Here is a 15011-nt window from a genome sequence, read left to right on the forward strand (position 1 = left end):
CTGGGCAGTGCCTGCCCACCCCCAGCCCCACTCCCTCCCTCACTGCAGAGGCCTTGATCTGCACCTCCACGTGCCTTCCCTCCCCTCTCCCCTTCCACCACAACAGACTTACCAGTTGTACACAGCTGTATTAAAAATCAAAGCAGTATTAGCTAATATGTCTCCTTAAAAATCAGCTGTCAGTATCAGCCCCAAAAATCTCTATTGGTGCAACCCTAAAATACAGTCTTGCTTTAGTATATTGTGGGGGGTAGGGAGGCAGTGTGTGTGTGTATGTGGTGGGGGGAGGGGGGTGTGAGGAGCTGCCTACTTGCTAGGTCCTGGAAGCTGGGCAAAGGTGAGGGGTCAGGGACATGTGCAGCAGAGCTCAGCCAGGTGGTGCAGATGCAGGTGTGGTCAGCTACTCCCACCCTCACATCCAGGCCACAGATGCTCCTGCGGTGCTCCACATGGGGCTGAGCCCAGCCTGTCTGCATCTGTCATGCAGCCATGTCTGCATCTGCTGGCTCCAGCTGGCATGCATAGCTTCCCGGCAGGGCTGCAGCTGTCTAGGTATTGTTTGCTCTCCCCCCACACTTCCAGCAGTTCCTCCTCCTTCTCCTGCCATGCGCACACAGGGAGGGGGGGGAGGGGGAAGAGCTGCAGCCAGGAGGCTCCTGCCCCAGTGGACCTTCCACCCACTCTGCCTGCCAAGTGTGACGAGCAGACATGAGCAGCCACCTCTGGGCGGCCAAGTGGATGGAAGGTGGTTGGGAGCTGGAGCTCAGTGTGCTGGGCAAGGAGCCGCCTGGCTGCAGTCCCTCCTGCCTGGAATGGCACAGCAGAGGCAAGAGGAAGAACCACTGGAGGTACAGGAGCAGCCCCACCAAGAAACTGTGCTAGCTGGGGCTAGGGCTGTTGGCAGATGTAGGCTGCCCTGGGCAGGAGAACAAGTAGGGCCTGGCCCCGTGTAGAGCACTCCAGGGGCAGCCGTGGGCTGGATCCAACCAATTGGCCGGCCGGCAGTTCGCCCAACCCAGTCAAGTTCCATCCTCTTTGTGATCATCCTGCGGGTAGCTGAAAGCTGCTATTAAATCCCCTCTCTTGTCTTCTCCAGACTAAAATAAGACCAGTGCCCTCAGCCTTCTCATAAGTCATGTCCCAGCCCCTGAACCATTTTCACTGCCCTCTGCTGGACTCTCTCCAATTTGTCTACATCCTTTCTGTAGTGGGAGGCCTAAAACTGGACACAGTACTCCAGCTGTAGCCTCACCAGTGCCGAATGGAGGAGAATAATCATTTCCCTTGACCTACTGGCAACACGCCTATGAATGCAGTCCAGTATGGTGTTGGCCTTCTTTGCAACAAGGGCTCTCTGCTGGCTCATACTCAGCTTACTGTACACTGTGACCCCCCGGTCCTTTTCTGCAGAGCTGCTGCCCAGCCAGTCAGCCCCAGCCTGTACTGGTGCATGGGATTGCTCTGTCCTACATGCAGGACTTTGCACTTGTCCTTGTTGAACCTCATGAGATTTCTTTGGGCCCAATCCTCCGGTTTGTCTCCGTTCCTCTAAACCCCAGCCCTGCCCTCCAGCGTATCCACTACTCCCCCAGCTTGGTGTCATCTGCAGACTCATTTTTCTCGCCTCCGCACGGCGGCGGAGCCCCCCGGGACGCTCCCCGCACGGCAGGCGGCCCCGGCGGCCCCTGGGACGAGAGCGCCGAGCGCGGCCGGGTCTCGACGCGCCTCACCTCGAGGTCCTTCCTGATGCTCTCGAACTCCTCGATGTCGTCCAGCTTCAGCTCCAGGCGCGTCGGCTTCCGACGCAGCATCACGAGCGAGCGAGCGCCGCCGGCCGCGCGGCCCCTCCGCCCGCGAGCGAGCGCACCTCGCCCGGGAACCGGACACCCCGGCCCGGCTGCTGCCGCAGACCCGCCCACTTCCGGCCGGCACTTCCCGGCATGCCCCGCGCCCACTTTCGCCCGACACCTCCTGGCATGTGTCGCGCGGCGACCCGGAACCAGTTGGGTGAAGATAGTTCCGTGGTGCGGAGGGTCCCGGCAGTGGCGGGTGTTGCCGTCCCCGTCGTCATGGCGTCCGCGCGGGGCCCTGCGGTGCGGGTGAAGCGGGGCTCGGGGCGGTGTTGGGGCCGGGGCGGGCTGTGCGGGGTCTCTCGTTGCGGACACCGGGCCCAGAGTGGGGGGTCGGAGTTAGCGCTTCTCCTTGTCCCTGATTGTCACGGCACGGGCCCACCCCGTGAAATCCGCTTCTCGCCCGGGTCCGGTTCCCCAGGGTCCTGGACAGGGGCCGCTGGGGCCTAACTCCCGGCTCCCCTGGGGGGACTCGTGGCAAACACAGCTCTTAGTTTTCACCCTTTTTTTGTTTGACTGCGGGAGGAGGACAGAGCTGTTTTTTCCTGTTGCAAAGTACTTGGACCCAAGCGACGGGCTCCTGTTTGAAATCTCTGGGTTTGTCTTGTGAGTCCTGTTTGCCCACCGCACTGCGTTGATGTGTGGCATCTTTGAAAGGATCTGAATCCCCCCTGGCAGGGCCATGGCCCCTGGTTAAGAATCACTGCAGCAGAGGGGTGTACGGGAGTGCTGCGTAACACATGGTTGTGAGCACGTCGATAAGTTGTATCCCTGCAGCAGGTTTTTAAGATCTAGGTAGACAAAGGCTTGGCTGGGATGATCCAGTTGAGGGGGGTCCTGCTTCAGGCAGGGGGCTGAACTGGATAAAATCAGAAAATGAGGGTTGACAGGACCTCAGGAGGTCACATCTAGCCCAATCCTCTACTCAAAGCAGGACCATCCCCAACTCTACCATCACAGCCAAGGCTTCATCTACCTGGGTCTTAAAAATCTCTAAGGATGGGGAGTCCACAATGTCTCTGGGTAACCTGAGGCCTGTTCCAACCTTCGTTTTGTATGACTCTAGACTTAAAGCTGAAACATCCCGTTATAAAGCTGGGATCATACCCTGGCAGCATTGCAGTTGCTGGGGAATTTGCTAGTAACTTACAACAGGGTTGGATTTTTGTGCCTTTATTTTTGACTTGCTGCCCAACCTTGCGTTTACTCTCTAAAAGTTGAAGGGATATGGGCTGTTGTTAAGCACAAATTGATATGAGTGCATTGGAAAGGAAGTCTGGGATTTTTTTTTACACATCGTAAAGAGGCATAAAGGATTACAAAAAAATCCCTACCTGGTTTTCTTAAGCATACTTTTTGTTGAGGAATCACTTCCCTGTTCAGAGCTAATGCTCTAGGTATAATTTCAGGGTTTCTGGTTTGGGTAGACCTAACTTTCTCTTGCAGAAGAATGATTTGTGCAGCCAAAGCAGTTTGCTGAATTGCTGCTCCCGAGCCAGATACATACTGAACCAATCTGTTAAAATCTTGCTTTTATTTTGCAGGCTACAAAAACCAAGATCTCAGATGACAGTGATGCTCCCCCAGTTAAGAGACCTCATATCTTCTATGGCAGTTTGGAGGAGAAGGAAAGGGAGCGTATTGCCAAAGGGGAGCTGGGGCTGCTAGGAAAAGATGGGATGAAAGCTGCAATCCAGGCCGGCAACATTAACATTAGCAGTGGTAAGAATGAGCTCTGTATAGTGCTTTCAGCTTCTTTTCTTGCTCCTGGCTTTGAGATATTTAAAAAGACATTTTTGTTTGGGTTCAACTCAGGGCTTTAGGACAGAAATTTGGGCTGTAGAGACTACAAGATATCCAGTATTCTATCATGATTTGAATGGGGGTGGGAAGTCTAGGGAGAGAAGGTAACCATTGCCAGCATTGACCATCCCGACCCTGAATGGGCGAAAATATTTATAGCTTTTAATGGTTAGAGTTGTCTAAATCTCTGGTGCAGTTGTCATTGCTTCAATCTGATGGCTTTGTTTCTGGCATAGGTGAGGTCTTTGATCTTGAAGACCATATGAGTGAGCGCCAGGCAGAAGTGTTGGCTGAATTTGAGCGCAGGAAGCGTGCTAGGCAAATCAATGTTTCCACTGATGACTCTGAAGTCAAGGCCTGCTTACGAGCTCTTGGGGAGCCCATCACACTCTTTGGAGAAGGGCCTGCAGAAAGAAGAGAAAGGTGCTGTGTCTTGTCCTTTGTGTGGCCTGTCCTGTAACCAAATCATAAATCTCTTGTAAAACTGCTTGAGCTCTTGAGTGCACTGAGTGCTGTTACCCACTGTTCCTTCTCAGTGATATAACAACAACTGTGAATGAAGAAGAAATTGATCATCTGTCACACATGGTCAAGAATGAGAAGTTATTGAATGAATCTGATTTAATGCTTGGTGTGTTTCATTGCAGATTGAGAAATATCCTCTCGGTGGTTGGCACTGATGCTTTAAAAAAAACAAAGAAAGATGACGACAAGTCTAAGAAAGCCAAAGAAGAGGTAAACATCTCTCCCATTTTTGGATTCTGCAGGTTATTAATGTAGAGAGAAGGGGACGGTTTTATAGAAACCTTCAAATTCCTTCACTGACCATCTGTAACATTTCCAGAGCTCTGACATTGATTTTTTTGTATCATTAGATAGCCTGATAGCATGAGGTGGACTTATCAGTATAGGACTTGTGCATAGGACAGTGACAGCCTAAGGCAGAGGTGGGCAAAATGGCGGATCTGGCTAGTGGTCAGACTTCTTTTCCCAGCAGCCCCTGTCTGTGTTGCTACAGCTGTTTTCCATGGAGACCTCAGAAGTGGTGGCACTGTGACAGTGTGGGGCCAAGGTTTCCATGGAGACTGGCCCCAGCAGTGCTGGCAGGGCATGTGGCAGGGCAGGGAGCTGCGCCGCAGCCAGGTCTGGGATCTTGCAGTAATGACAGTATGGTCTGGAGCTGGAGCAGTCACAATCCACTGCATGTATGCCCCTGCCTGGGGCTTGCACACAATGTTCCCTCTAAGGAGCAGCAGTCCGTGAGTGTGCCGCCTTGGTTCAGCATGGGACACTTACCAAAGGGGGCTGGGGCTGGAGGCTGGAGCTGGAAGCCAGGGTCTGGGATCAGGGCTGGAGGCTGGGAGCTGGAGCTGGAGACTGGGGTCGGGGACCAGGGGCTGGAGCCGGAGCCTGGTACAGGCTCTCCGGCTCTGGGGAAGTGCTCTGCTCCTCTGCATCAGGGCCAGGGAGTGGAGCAATTCCCGGGAGCCGGTGGAGCCCACGCCAGCCCCCCACCCCAGCCTCCATCTCTGCCTTGCCTCACCTCAGGGAGGAGCCGCTGCCTGCCCCGAGTGAGGCTCTGCTAGGTCCGGAACACTGCTCCTCTCCCCAGCCCTGACGCCACATGCCTCCTTGCTCCCTGAGGCGATGCAGGGGAGCAAAGCAGCGTCCCAGAGCCAGCAGAGCCTCACTTGGGGCAGGCAGCGGCTCCTCCCCGAAGTGAGGCAGGGCAGCGATAGAGGCTGGTGTGGGCTCTGTCGGCTCCAGGCAAGTGCTCCACTTAACAGCCCTGATGCGGGGGAGCGGAGCGCTTCCCCTGGAGCCGGCGGAGCCCACGCCAGGCTCCCGCCCCAGCCTCTCCTCGTGCACGGCCTTGAAAAGGCTGTGCACAGCCACACTTTTAGTTGTGCGCACCTTAGAGCGAACCTTGCTTGCAGGTAGTGGATCACAGCTCTGCCTCTGCTTTGGGTCATGCTGTCACTGCCGCAAAATCCCAACCCCCAAAGCAGCTTCCCACCACTTCACCATGGGCCCTGCCAGCCCTGGTAGAGCCAGTCTGCATGGAAACTCTGGTGCTGCATTGTCGCAGTGCCCCTGCTGCTGGGGTCTCCATAGAAACTGGCCACAGCAATACAGGCAGGGGTTGCTGAGAGATGGAATCTGCTGCAGGCTGGACTTTGTCTGCTCTTGTCCTAAGGTGTTCTTGAATTTGTTTGGTTTTCTTTTTTTAGTATCAGCAAACCTGGTACCACGAAGGACCAAGCAGTCTGAAAACAGCTAGATTGTGGATCGCCAACTACTCACTCCCCAGGTAAAGAAAGGGGCTGTAAAGCAAGCAAAGTGCAAGCTTTTCTGAAAAGCAATGAACTCATTAGATGATGGGCAGTGCAGGTGTTTGAGGTTCAGGGTAAGAGGCAACACTGGACACGCAACAAAGGCTGGAGCTGAGCGTAACTGGACTTGGAGGTTGTGCACTTAGTTTGAGTCTTGCCACAGAGTTTTGCTGGCAGAACTCCAGCTCACACTCAATACCTCTCTGCAGTGGCAGAACCTTTCTGTGTTGGCAGAATCGTTTCACCTCTGCCAATTGGAATAAGGGTTTTGCTGACACCCAGTGGCCAGCTGAAGGGGTTACAGACACCACTGTGCTTTTAGCAGCAATTCAGTCAGCAGCTAGTTTTCTTCCACTGGACACTTTGTGCTCCAGCAGCCTAGGTGTAGAGCAGATCTGCACAGAGCTACCAGTAGCAGATTGGTGTGCACATGCTCTGATGGTTTAGCACTAGCAGCAGAGGTGAAGTAGTGTAGATATAGCCTGAATAAGTAGTGGTTGTAAGAGTCCAGCTCTGGGACAGGAAGGAAGGTAAAGGATCTGTTTCCTGCCCTAGGGCAGGAAAGTGCAGGGATTCATCATTACAATTTTGTTTCTCCCACAGGGCAGTGAAGCGGTTGGAAGAAGCCCGATTGCTCAAAGAAATTCCCGAGGCTACCAGGACATCCCAGAGGCAAGAACTGCACAAGTCCCTAAGGGTAGGCGTGGTTTCATCTCAGCTACTCTCTTGTGGCGTCAGCAAGAGGTTAAGAGAACAGAATGCAGAGGTCTAGACTAATCTCCCAGTACACATTATTCTTTCTGCTGTGTATGTTGTGCTTTCACTGTGTTCTGCCTGTCCTTCCTTTTTTATCATCAGGCTGGTCAGTGGTTTGAGAACAGGACTTGGGTTTAAATACTCTGCCTGCAGGACAAAGAACTGCAGAGACAGTTGCACATAGCTGCATCTATTTAATTTGATGATAAAGAAATCCTGTCACCCTATGGATTTGTCATGTTCTCATTCACTGAGGCAGAGTGATAGTGTCCATTTTTTTTTCTCACTCGCTGCCTTGACAGCTGGAAGCCTTAAACCAGTGGAATTAAGAAACCAGCACAGCCACAAAATGAATGCTTCAGCTGTGACTCTTGAGAGGCCCTTTTCTCTGTTGTTAAGGTAGATCAGGTGGCTAATTCAGAGCTTGGCTGAACAGAGGTAATGCATTGTGCCCTAGGACTAACTGTCTTGGACACAACTCCTTTAGAAGGGAGATAGCTCTTGGAAGTGTTGGCTCTATCCAGAGAACATCCTGTCACTCTTGCAAGAAAGTTCAACTCTAATTGTACCATTCACAGTGGTATAAAGGCAAAGAGAGGCCCAGACCACTTGGGGCTTTCTGGATCAGAACCAGCGTGCTGATGTGCACCTGCAAGCCTCTCAATAGCCAGCTTGAGGCTCACTGCTAGCTTAGCACTCTCAGGTCTGCTGCACAGTTGGTCTTGCTCTAGTGTAACAGTTCTTTCTGGTAAGTGACTTTCTGAAGGCCTCAGTTTTTCCTGTGTAGATTTGTCTCCTTATCTACCTCTCAGAATTAGGGTTTCTCTTACTGCCTCATGCTTTGGTCATTGATCCTGGCTTTTGTGTTTGGTTTTAGTCATTGAATAATTTCTGCAGTCAGATTGGAGATGATCGCCCCATCTCTTACTGCCATTTCAGTCCCAATTCCAAACTCCTGGCTACTGCTTGTTGGTAAGTTTCCTTTTACAACATTTACTATGGGGACAAAGCGAGGAGGAGAGTGCGAGTGGTCCTATGACAGGGTGGGCAAAATCAGACCTGTGGACTGAATCCAGCCTGCCAGATATTTGTATCTGGCCCACAACTATCCCTCCTTGTGCCACATGGGTCTGAGACCTGCCCAAGGCAGTCCTCACCAGGCATCTGCCCTGTGCCTGCTGACAGCGCTAACCTAGCCCCAGCTAGTGCCCATAGCTTCCCAGTGGCGCTGTTCCCACTGCTGCTGCAGTTGCCTGGGTACTGCTCATCTCCCCTAACCTCAAGCAGCTCCTCCTTGTGCCCCTGCTGTGCTGCTCTGGGAAGCAGGTAGTGTGGGGAAGCGGCAGTAGCCATGGGGTCATGTATTAGGCACTACATGCTGAACCAGTTTCCGGGGTAGCTGCAGCTGGGTGGCTCCATCTCCCAGCTGGCTTCCACCCACTTGGCCACCCAGTATGATGAGCAACCACTTACAGGTGGCTGAGTGGATGGAAGGCAGCCCTGCTGGCAAGCTGTGCACACTAGTTGGGGTGGTACTGTTGGTGAATGCAGGAAGGCGTGCAGTGCGGGCTGCCCTGGGCAGGAGCAGGCAGGGCTCAGCCCCAAGTGCAGTAGACCAAGTTGGGGGTGGGGAGCATGGACTGCACCTGCACTACCTAGGTAAACTCTGCTGCATGCGCCCCCTGCTCCCTCCCCTACCCCCAGCCAGCTCTTGGGACCTAGTGTGTGGGCAGCCTCCCCCCACATGCACACCCCCACACACAGTATACAAGAGTGGAATTATTTTGAGCTAGCAATTGCCTCTACATAAACTATTACAAAAAGGGGCAACTAATATATTTTTAAATGAAATTAAATATGCTATAGTAGATGTTTGATTTTTAGTATACGATTTAATTTTTTATATGTAATTTGTTAAAATGATACCTTCTGAAAGATTTTATGTGTGCAGCCCTCAACAACTCACCAGAACTTGTTAAGTGGTCCTTCAGCCAAAATAATTGTCCACCCCGTCCTATCAGATTTGGTTCTCAATAATGTTTAGTCTTGCTTTTCTAAATCTTGCCTCCATCTCATCGTAGTTTCCAGCAAAAGTCTGGGTCCGTGGATCCATCTGTTCCCTACAGCAAAGTCACAAAGCATTCCCTCCTGCTTCAGTTCAAATATCTGCCTTGTTTCCCTTCCAGCATCCCAAGCAGGCAGCTCTGCCTTTCAGCTTTCAGTGTAGGCCTACGTGTGTTAATGCAGTGTATGAGATTGTGACACACTGCAGTAGCTGGACCACAAGAAGGTTCTGCGTTTGCTGCTTATTTATATACATACACAAGAGTGTCACGTTTCCACTTCTGAGCTGGACATTGCTCTTTGCATTGGCTGAGAGGTCTTGCCTCTTAGTAGCTGAGCCCTTACCGAACAATCGCTCCTGAAAGCAGAGGACTTCTCTTCTTTGTGGTGATCTTCCTGCCTTTGCCCTCAGGCACCCTGCTAGGATCTCTCTCCCATGGGAGGACATTAGCTCAACTATTTTCCCAGCTTTGTTTTTGAGCTTTCCCTGTGGGGCTCATGCGCCTGTCTGCACTGTGGCCATCTGATTCTAACCATGTTTTTTTGTGTTTAACAGGAGTGGGTTGTGCAAACTCTGGTCTGTGCCTGACTGCAGTCTCATTCACACTTTACGAGGTAGAGATGTGCTTTTATAGATGACCTTTTTCTAAGTTTCCTTGTCCCCATTCCCCTCTGAGTCCAATTACTATAGTAACCACTTCTGTTTGGCTACAGAAGTGTTGGGACCTGAATGCTCTGGATGCACTTTCTGAACAGTACTCAGGGTGTCGGCTGCTGACTGGGAGCTGAGCACAGAAAAGTTTCAGTTAATTAGGACTCACTTTCCATTGATTGCTGGTGCCCTGAACTTGCTTTTTTTCATAGGTAGTTGAAATCACAGTGTTTTTCCTATTCTGTGTTGAAAAATTTTAGACTAATATCAACATTCCTGTCCAGTCCACACGGAGTAGAATTGGCAGGTCTGTGTTCAGTAGACCAAACTTGGTTTTGAGCTTTGACCTAGTAAAACCTTTAGCACATATTCTTTCCATTCCAAGACTGTAGCTTTTCCCCATAAAATACATTACATTTTAGGAGTGTGGACACAGGCTTCTGATGGTCCAAGAGGGTGACACTGGATTTGTTGTTGGTTTGTCTGCTGGGAGTAAATGTCTGGTAGCTACTCTGCAGCTTGATCAGCTTTTAAGTTAGAGTAGGAAACAACCAAGCATTCTTTGGCCTCTGCCCAACCAATTGGTAATGAAATGAATGGTGCTTCTCTGAGGAGGTGGTAAAACCAGCCAAAATCATACCTGCAGATTTTTTACATGGTGTCTTCTTAGGGCACAACACCAATGTGGGAGCAATTGTATTCCATCCCAAAGCTACTGTCTCCCTGGACAAGAAGGATGTCAACTTGGCCTCATGTGCAGCTGATGGTTCTGTCAAACTCTGGAGCCTTGAAAGGTCAGAACAACACTGGGCACACTGTTGCAGTGTTATTTCTTTTACTTTTTTGAGCACTTAGCAGCTTCCTGCAAGTGTGATCTGTTCTCAGTTATGCTTTGACTCTCACCTTGATACACTTCAACTTCTTCCACTTGCGAAGGGAAACAGAGTAGAGTAAGTCCTTGGTTGAGAGTCAGACAAAACTGTCTTACTGAATTGTTGCCTAGAAGCCCAGTTTCGAGCAATGGACATTGCTCAAGTGCTGCTGAGGTCTTAAACCTCTGGAGCAGGATTGGGTGTTTTGTGCCAGCCCTTCATCCATAAAGAAATTCCCAGCCACTGGTAGCAAGGAGTTAGCTTGTTACATTGCCTTGGTTCTTGGTGAGCAGCAGGTTCCGAAGGAGATGGACCATTCATAACTGTGTCCCAGAGACTCAGTGGATTAGATCAGGATCCATAACCAAGCACTGCCACAAGACACCTCTTTGCAGTGTCCAGCCACCTAACTGCTGCAGATGAGAATAATGAGGGTGCCAGACTTCAATATCTGGATGGGGGTTTTGTGTTTTTTAAGGAGAAGTCCTGCCTTGAGTCTCCAATGAGAGGCAAATAGTTTTGAGGGCCTCTGCTCATACTCTTAGCTTAGAGGGGTGGTTTTTAATTGCTTCTGGCATGGCAGCAGTCACCCTGCTCTAGGGGGAGTTGGTGGTTTGTCTCACAAGAAGACAGAGACAATTTCCTCTCTAGTTGGCCTGTTCAGAGTGGTGTTTTGTTTCTTTTTGACACTGTTTCAAACCTTCTCTTAGTAGCTGGGTTTTTTGCAGCTCTTGAAAATAAAAGGGGCTTCTGATTTTGTAAAGTAATTTTTGCATTGGGGAACCTGTAGCTCTAAGCTTACCTAATGAGAAGGATGTGAATCCTTACTTAAGTTTTAGCTTTGTGAACAAGTTCTAGGAATAGTAGGCAGGAAGTGGGAGTTCTGAACTCCTTGTGCTGCATGTTTACAAATGGCAGCAGAGTCTGCAGTAGTCTGGGCAAATAGTACATGCTCCCTGGACAGCACCTAATGGTATTGGTTTATGTTTCTTTCAGTGATGAGCCGGTGGCAGATATTGAAGGTCACACCATGAGAGTGGCACGAGTGATGTGGCATCCCTCTGGGAGGTTCCTAGGCACCACTTGGTATGGGGCTTTTGTTTGTCATACTCAGAGAGTCAAGCATTAGCTCTTGAATTGGATGAATAAGGAGGCGTTGCTGTTTGTTTGCAGAGTGGGGTTGAAAAACTGATGTTGCCCAGTGAAGTGGAAGAAGAAGAGAGCATATTATGCCTTGCTCACAGACAATTCAGCCTGGGTCATACCCAGCCATTATTGGCAACAAGCCACAGGTTAATCCTGTCTGTGCCACTGGAAGGCAAGTAAGCAAGGTTCCATAAAGATATCCTTCCCTTTTCTCTCCTATGATAGACCCTCTTTTATTTTATTCCCATATTAGACAATTAGGCTGTCTGAATAAAATCAGTCCCATACAAACAGTGCAAGGTGAAATAACCTGTTACTGTTTCTGAGATGTGCTGGCTGCCAAAGTGCTACCACCAAGCTGTGCCATCACCTTGCTGTGGTTATCCTTGATGTCAGTCACTACTAAGAAATGAGCATGGGAATAATGATTCTCTCCTAAAGGGATTGTAGGGTCATTTGAGTCTCAGTTAAGACCTATAAACCACTCCTAGAAGAGGGTTTAATCTACATTGCAACCCAGAAGTGTGCACATAGTCCAGAGGTATCTGAAAAGCTGGCTCTAGAAGGAGCTGTGTAGTGTAGTTCCTATGAAATACCTTCTGTGTTCACACCCAATCAAAAGGTAGTCCTCACAGGTCACAGTGACCTACTCTGTGCTCCTCTCTCTTCCACTCCAATTCCAGGGACTTCTGATTCATGGAAATCAAGTCTCTGCTCTTTCTGGTGGCCATCCTGTGTTCATAAGGAGCAGCTTACAACATATTATGCCTGATCTTTAAAGTATTACATGCCTCTGAATGCCCTCCCACCCCTATTTCCATTTGAACACTGGACATGTCCAAATGCAGTGTCTGTTTTCAGGCACCCCCATGGTGAAAAATGCTCATCTTCCTAAAGGATGTGATGCTGAAGTGCAGACTTGCTTTGGAAATCTGAAGTACTAAAAGCACAGGAAGAAGACAAACCAGTACTTGTCACTGGGCAGGCCTATCAGCTCATCTGAAATGAGCTCTCAGCCATAAGCTGTTGCTTGCTGTCTGCACAGTGAGTTCCAGGGAAACTACCAGCAGAATGAAAGCCAAGCAGTGAGCTGCAGAGAAGCACTGTAGCATGTGGGGTGAATACAGTTCCCAGTGTGCAGCCAATAAATATAGTTCCTTGTTTTTTTCTATGGGGCTCACTTAGCATAACACTAGTTGGGTGGGATAGGCAGGCATTCTAACAACCCCACAGGTGTTTCTAGGTTTATGCCATATTGTGCCATGCTTTGCCTTACTCTGTGGGTGATATTTTCATTCTGCTGGCAGGCCCCATGCTCCCTTTGACTAGCTAGATGCAGCTTTCCTGTGGTATTAGAGAAGCATCCTCTTATCTGTATAATGGGGCATAGCATCAAGGACTTCCTAGTCGTTAGGGTGAGCAGGATCATTCCTTGTCACCCCATGCTGTGCAGTAAATGATGTGCTGAACTGATTTATAGAAATGGGTCCTCATTTCCTACATGCCTATTTCAAATGTCAGCACCAGGCAGCCTCATAGTCTGACTGGACATGTGAGAAACCCACTGAGCTGAGCCGTTGTCTTTGTCTGTGCAGCTATGATCACTCCTGGCGCCTGTGGGACTTGGAAGCTCAGGAAGAGATTCTTCATCAGGAAGGGCACAGCAAAGGGGTCTATGACATTGCTTTCCACATGGATGGATCTCTCGCTGGGACTGGGTGAGATATGGTTTATGAAGAATCTCCATGTGGAACGTTATATTAAAGTTTAGTCACTGAGTCACTGTCCCTCTGGTGAATTCCCTGGGGTCAAGCTGACTGTTTTCTCTGAACTGAATGCTGAGAATTAGCATTTGGGGCTAGCAGCTGCTCTTGCAAGTCTGTCTTGTGAATGTTTGGGTTTTTTTTTTCTCTTAGTGGCCTTGATGCCTTTGGCCGGGTGTGGGACTTGCGCACCGGGCGCTGTATCATGTTCTTGGAGGGTCACCTGAAAGAGATCTATGGGATCAACTTCTCCCCAAATGGGTAAGGAGGGAACTGGTGCAATTTAGATGGGAGCTCATAATGTCCATTCTCTACATAATGTCTGCTCTCTTCTCCCCATGGCAGATACCACATAGCAACTGGCAGTGGGGACAACACTTGCAAGGTGTGGGACCTCCGCCAGAGAAAGTGCATTTACACTATACCTGCCCACCAGAACCTAGTGACAGGGGTGAAGTTTGAACGTGAGTATCTCCCCTCCACCTCCTGGGTCTGTTTCCTAGCTAGCATTTCTCCTAGCTCATTGGTGCTTATGTGGCTTGGATGACTGAATGTGCAGTAGATACATAAAACAGTTTGTTTGCAGCACAACCACAGAGCATAAAATTTGCCTCCAAGCCAAATAGGGCTGTAGTTTACTGTAAACAGCAGAAAAACTGTCATTCCTATTTGCAAATCTCACCTTTTCCTCTTTCTTCACTGTAGCCAATCATGGAAACTTCCTGCTCACAGGCGCCTATGATAACACAGCAAAAATCTGGACCCATCCAGGCTGGTCCCCATTGAAAACACTGGCTGGCCACGAAGGAAAAGTAATGGGACTGGATATCTCCTTAGATGGGCAGCTCATGGCAACATGTTCGTATGATAGGACCTTCAAGCTGTGGATGGCGGAGTAGTCAGTTTAGAACTGCTAGCGATCTTGGACAAGGACTGGGAAAAAGCATCAGCCATTGAACCAAATAGAGTGACTGGAGTCACTGGTATTAGCTGTCAGGCTGTTTAGCTGGATTAGAGCTGGGCTGTATTCGCCTCCCTCATCTAAGTTTATTTTTGTATTTTGCCCCTTGTTTCTGAGGTGAATTCTGCTTCCCATCTCTGTGAGCATAATGCAGTTTCTCCTCTCCTTGTTTATAAATGTTTGTAAATACCCACATTCCACTTCCGCTGCTGTGTTTTCTGATGCCCATTTCTTAGCATCGTTCTGGCCCTCAGGTTCCTAGGAGCCATTCCAGCAGTGACAGCAGGTCTAGAATGGTTTGGCATTTTGGCAGTCAGCTTCTGGAGTCATGCAAAAATGGTCCTTCTACCTCAGAAAATGATACTGCTGAACATGGAAGCCCATGTTCTGTGTGCTACAGGTCAATCTGAAAAGGTGGAGAATCACTTGTCTTCCCTATACAGAGCTGAGTTCAGACTATCTAGTGTCGCAGATTCCTTAGGTACATTAGGACAGCGGTTCCCAACCTCAGGTCGCAACCCAAATGAGGGGCACAGGGGCAATGCCACTGGCACTACACACAAAAGACAAGCCACGGCACATGCCAGGAAGCTCCCCCACCCCCAGGCTGCCACTGCTGCCACACTCCACTCCCAGCAGTGGGTTGTTGGGAACCATTGCATATGGATATTAAAACAAATGAAATGTATCGTATTCCCCTACTGTTTCTGTGTTTCTGCTAAGAGGAGTTGGTTTCAGTTTTGTTTCTAGTGTCACTTTAGCTCTTGCTTTTGCAAGGACTCTTACTTTTTGTTTAATCTTCCCTTTCTAT

At 49.9% G+C, this 15011-nt stretch overlaps 2 protein-coding genes across 3 annotated transcripts in view; one reads left to right on the plus strand and one right to left on the minus strand.

Moving 5' to 3' along the window:
• The window catches only part of CDC26 (cell division cycle 26), a 7223-nt gene extending 5326 nt beyond the window's left edge, over positions 1-1897 (minus strand). The window contains exon 1 of the mRNA XM_019540546.1: positions 1731-1897. Coding sequence (XP_019396091.1) covers positions 1731-1811 — 81 coding nt within the window. The 5' untranslated portion in view covers positions 1812-1897. The remainder of the gene's footprint in view (positions 1-1730) is intronic.
• A 96-nt stretch (positions 1898-1993) lies between these two features.
• PRPF4 (pre-mRNA processing factor 4) lies at positions 1994-14395 on the plus strand. 2 transcript variants are annotated; one of them, XM_019540545.1, is made up of 14 exons: positions 1994-2093; positions 3395-3572; positions 3890-4076; positions 4301-4388; positions 5885-5964; positions 6590-6683; positions 7620-7714; positions 9363-9421; positions 10129-10252; positions 11327-11416; positions 13072-13194; positions 13393-13500; positions 13585-13703; positions 13945-14395. In XM_019540545.1, exons 1-14 carry the CDS (start codon positions 2070-2072, stop codon positions 14136-14138), a joined length of 1563 nt encoding a protein of 520 aa, XP_019396090.1. In that variant the 5' UTR covers positions 1994-2069; the 3' UTR covers positions 14139-14395. The 2 variants fall into 2 exon arrangements, with proteins under 2 accessions (XP_019396090.1, XP_019396089.1); XM_019540544.1 differs by having other exon boundaries at positions 1995-2099.
• Positions 14396-15011: the final 616 nt, after the last annotated feature.

Source organism: Crocodylus porosus, unplaced genomic scaffold, assembly GCF_001723895.1.
Source record: "Crocodylus porosus isolate Cpor-Errol unplaced genomic scaffold, CroPor_comp1, whole genome shotgun sequence".
NCBI classification, from domain to species: Eukaryota; Metazoa; Chordata; order Crocodylia; family Crocodylidae; genus Crocodylus; species Crocodylus porosus.

Excerpts from the sequence above, each read along its gene's own strand:
- PRPF4 (XM_019540544.1), top strand. The coding sequence starts at position 2,070 with ATGGCGTCCGCGCGGGGCCCTGCGGTGCGG. Across the intron at positions 2,100-3,394 it reads CGCGGGGCCCTGCGGTGCGG|GCTACAAAAACCAAGATCTC; the intron begins GTGAAGCGGGGC and ends TTTATTTTGCAG. Across the intron at positions 11,417-13,071 it reads AGGTTCCTAGGCACCACTTG|CTATGATCACTCCTGGCGCC; the intron begins GTATGGGGCTTT and ends TTGTCTGTGCAG.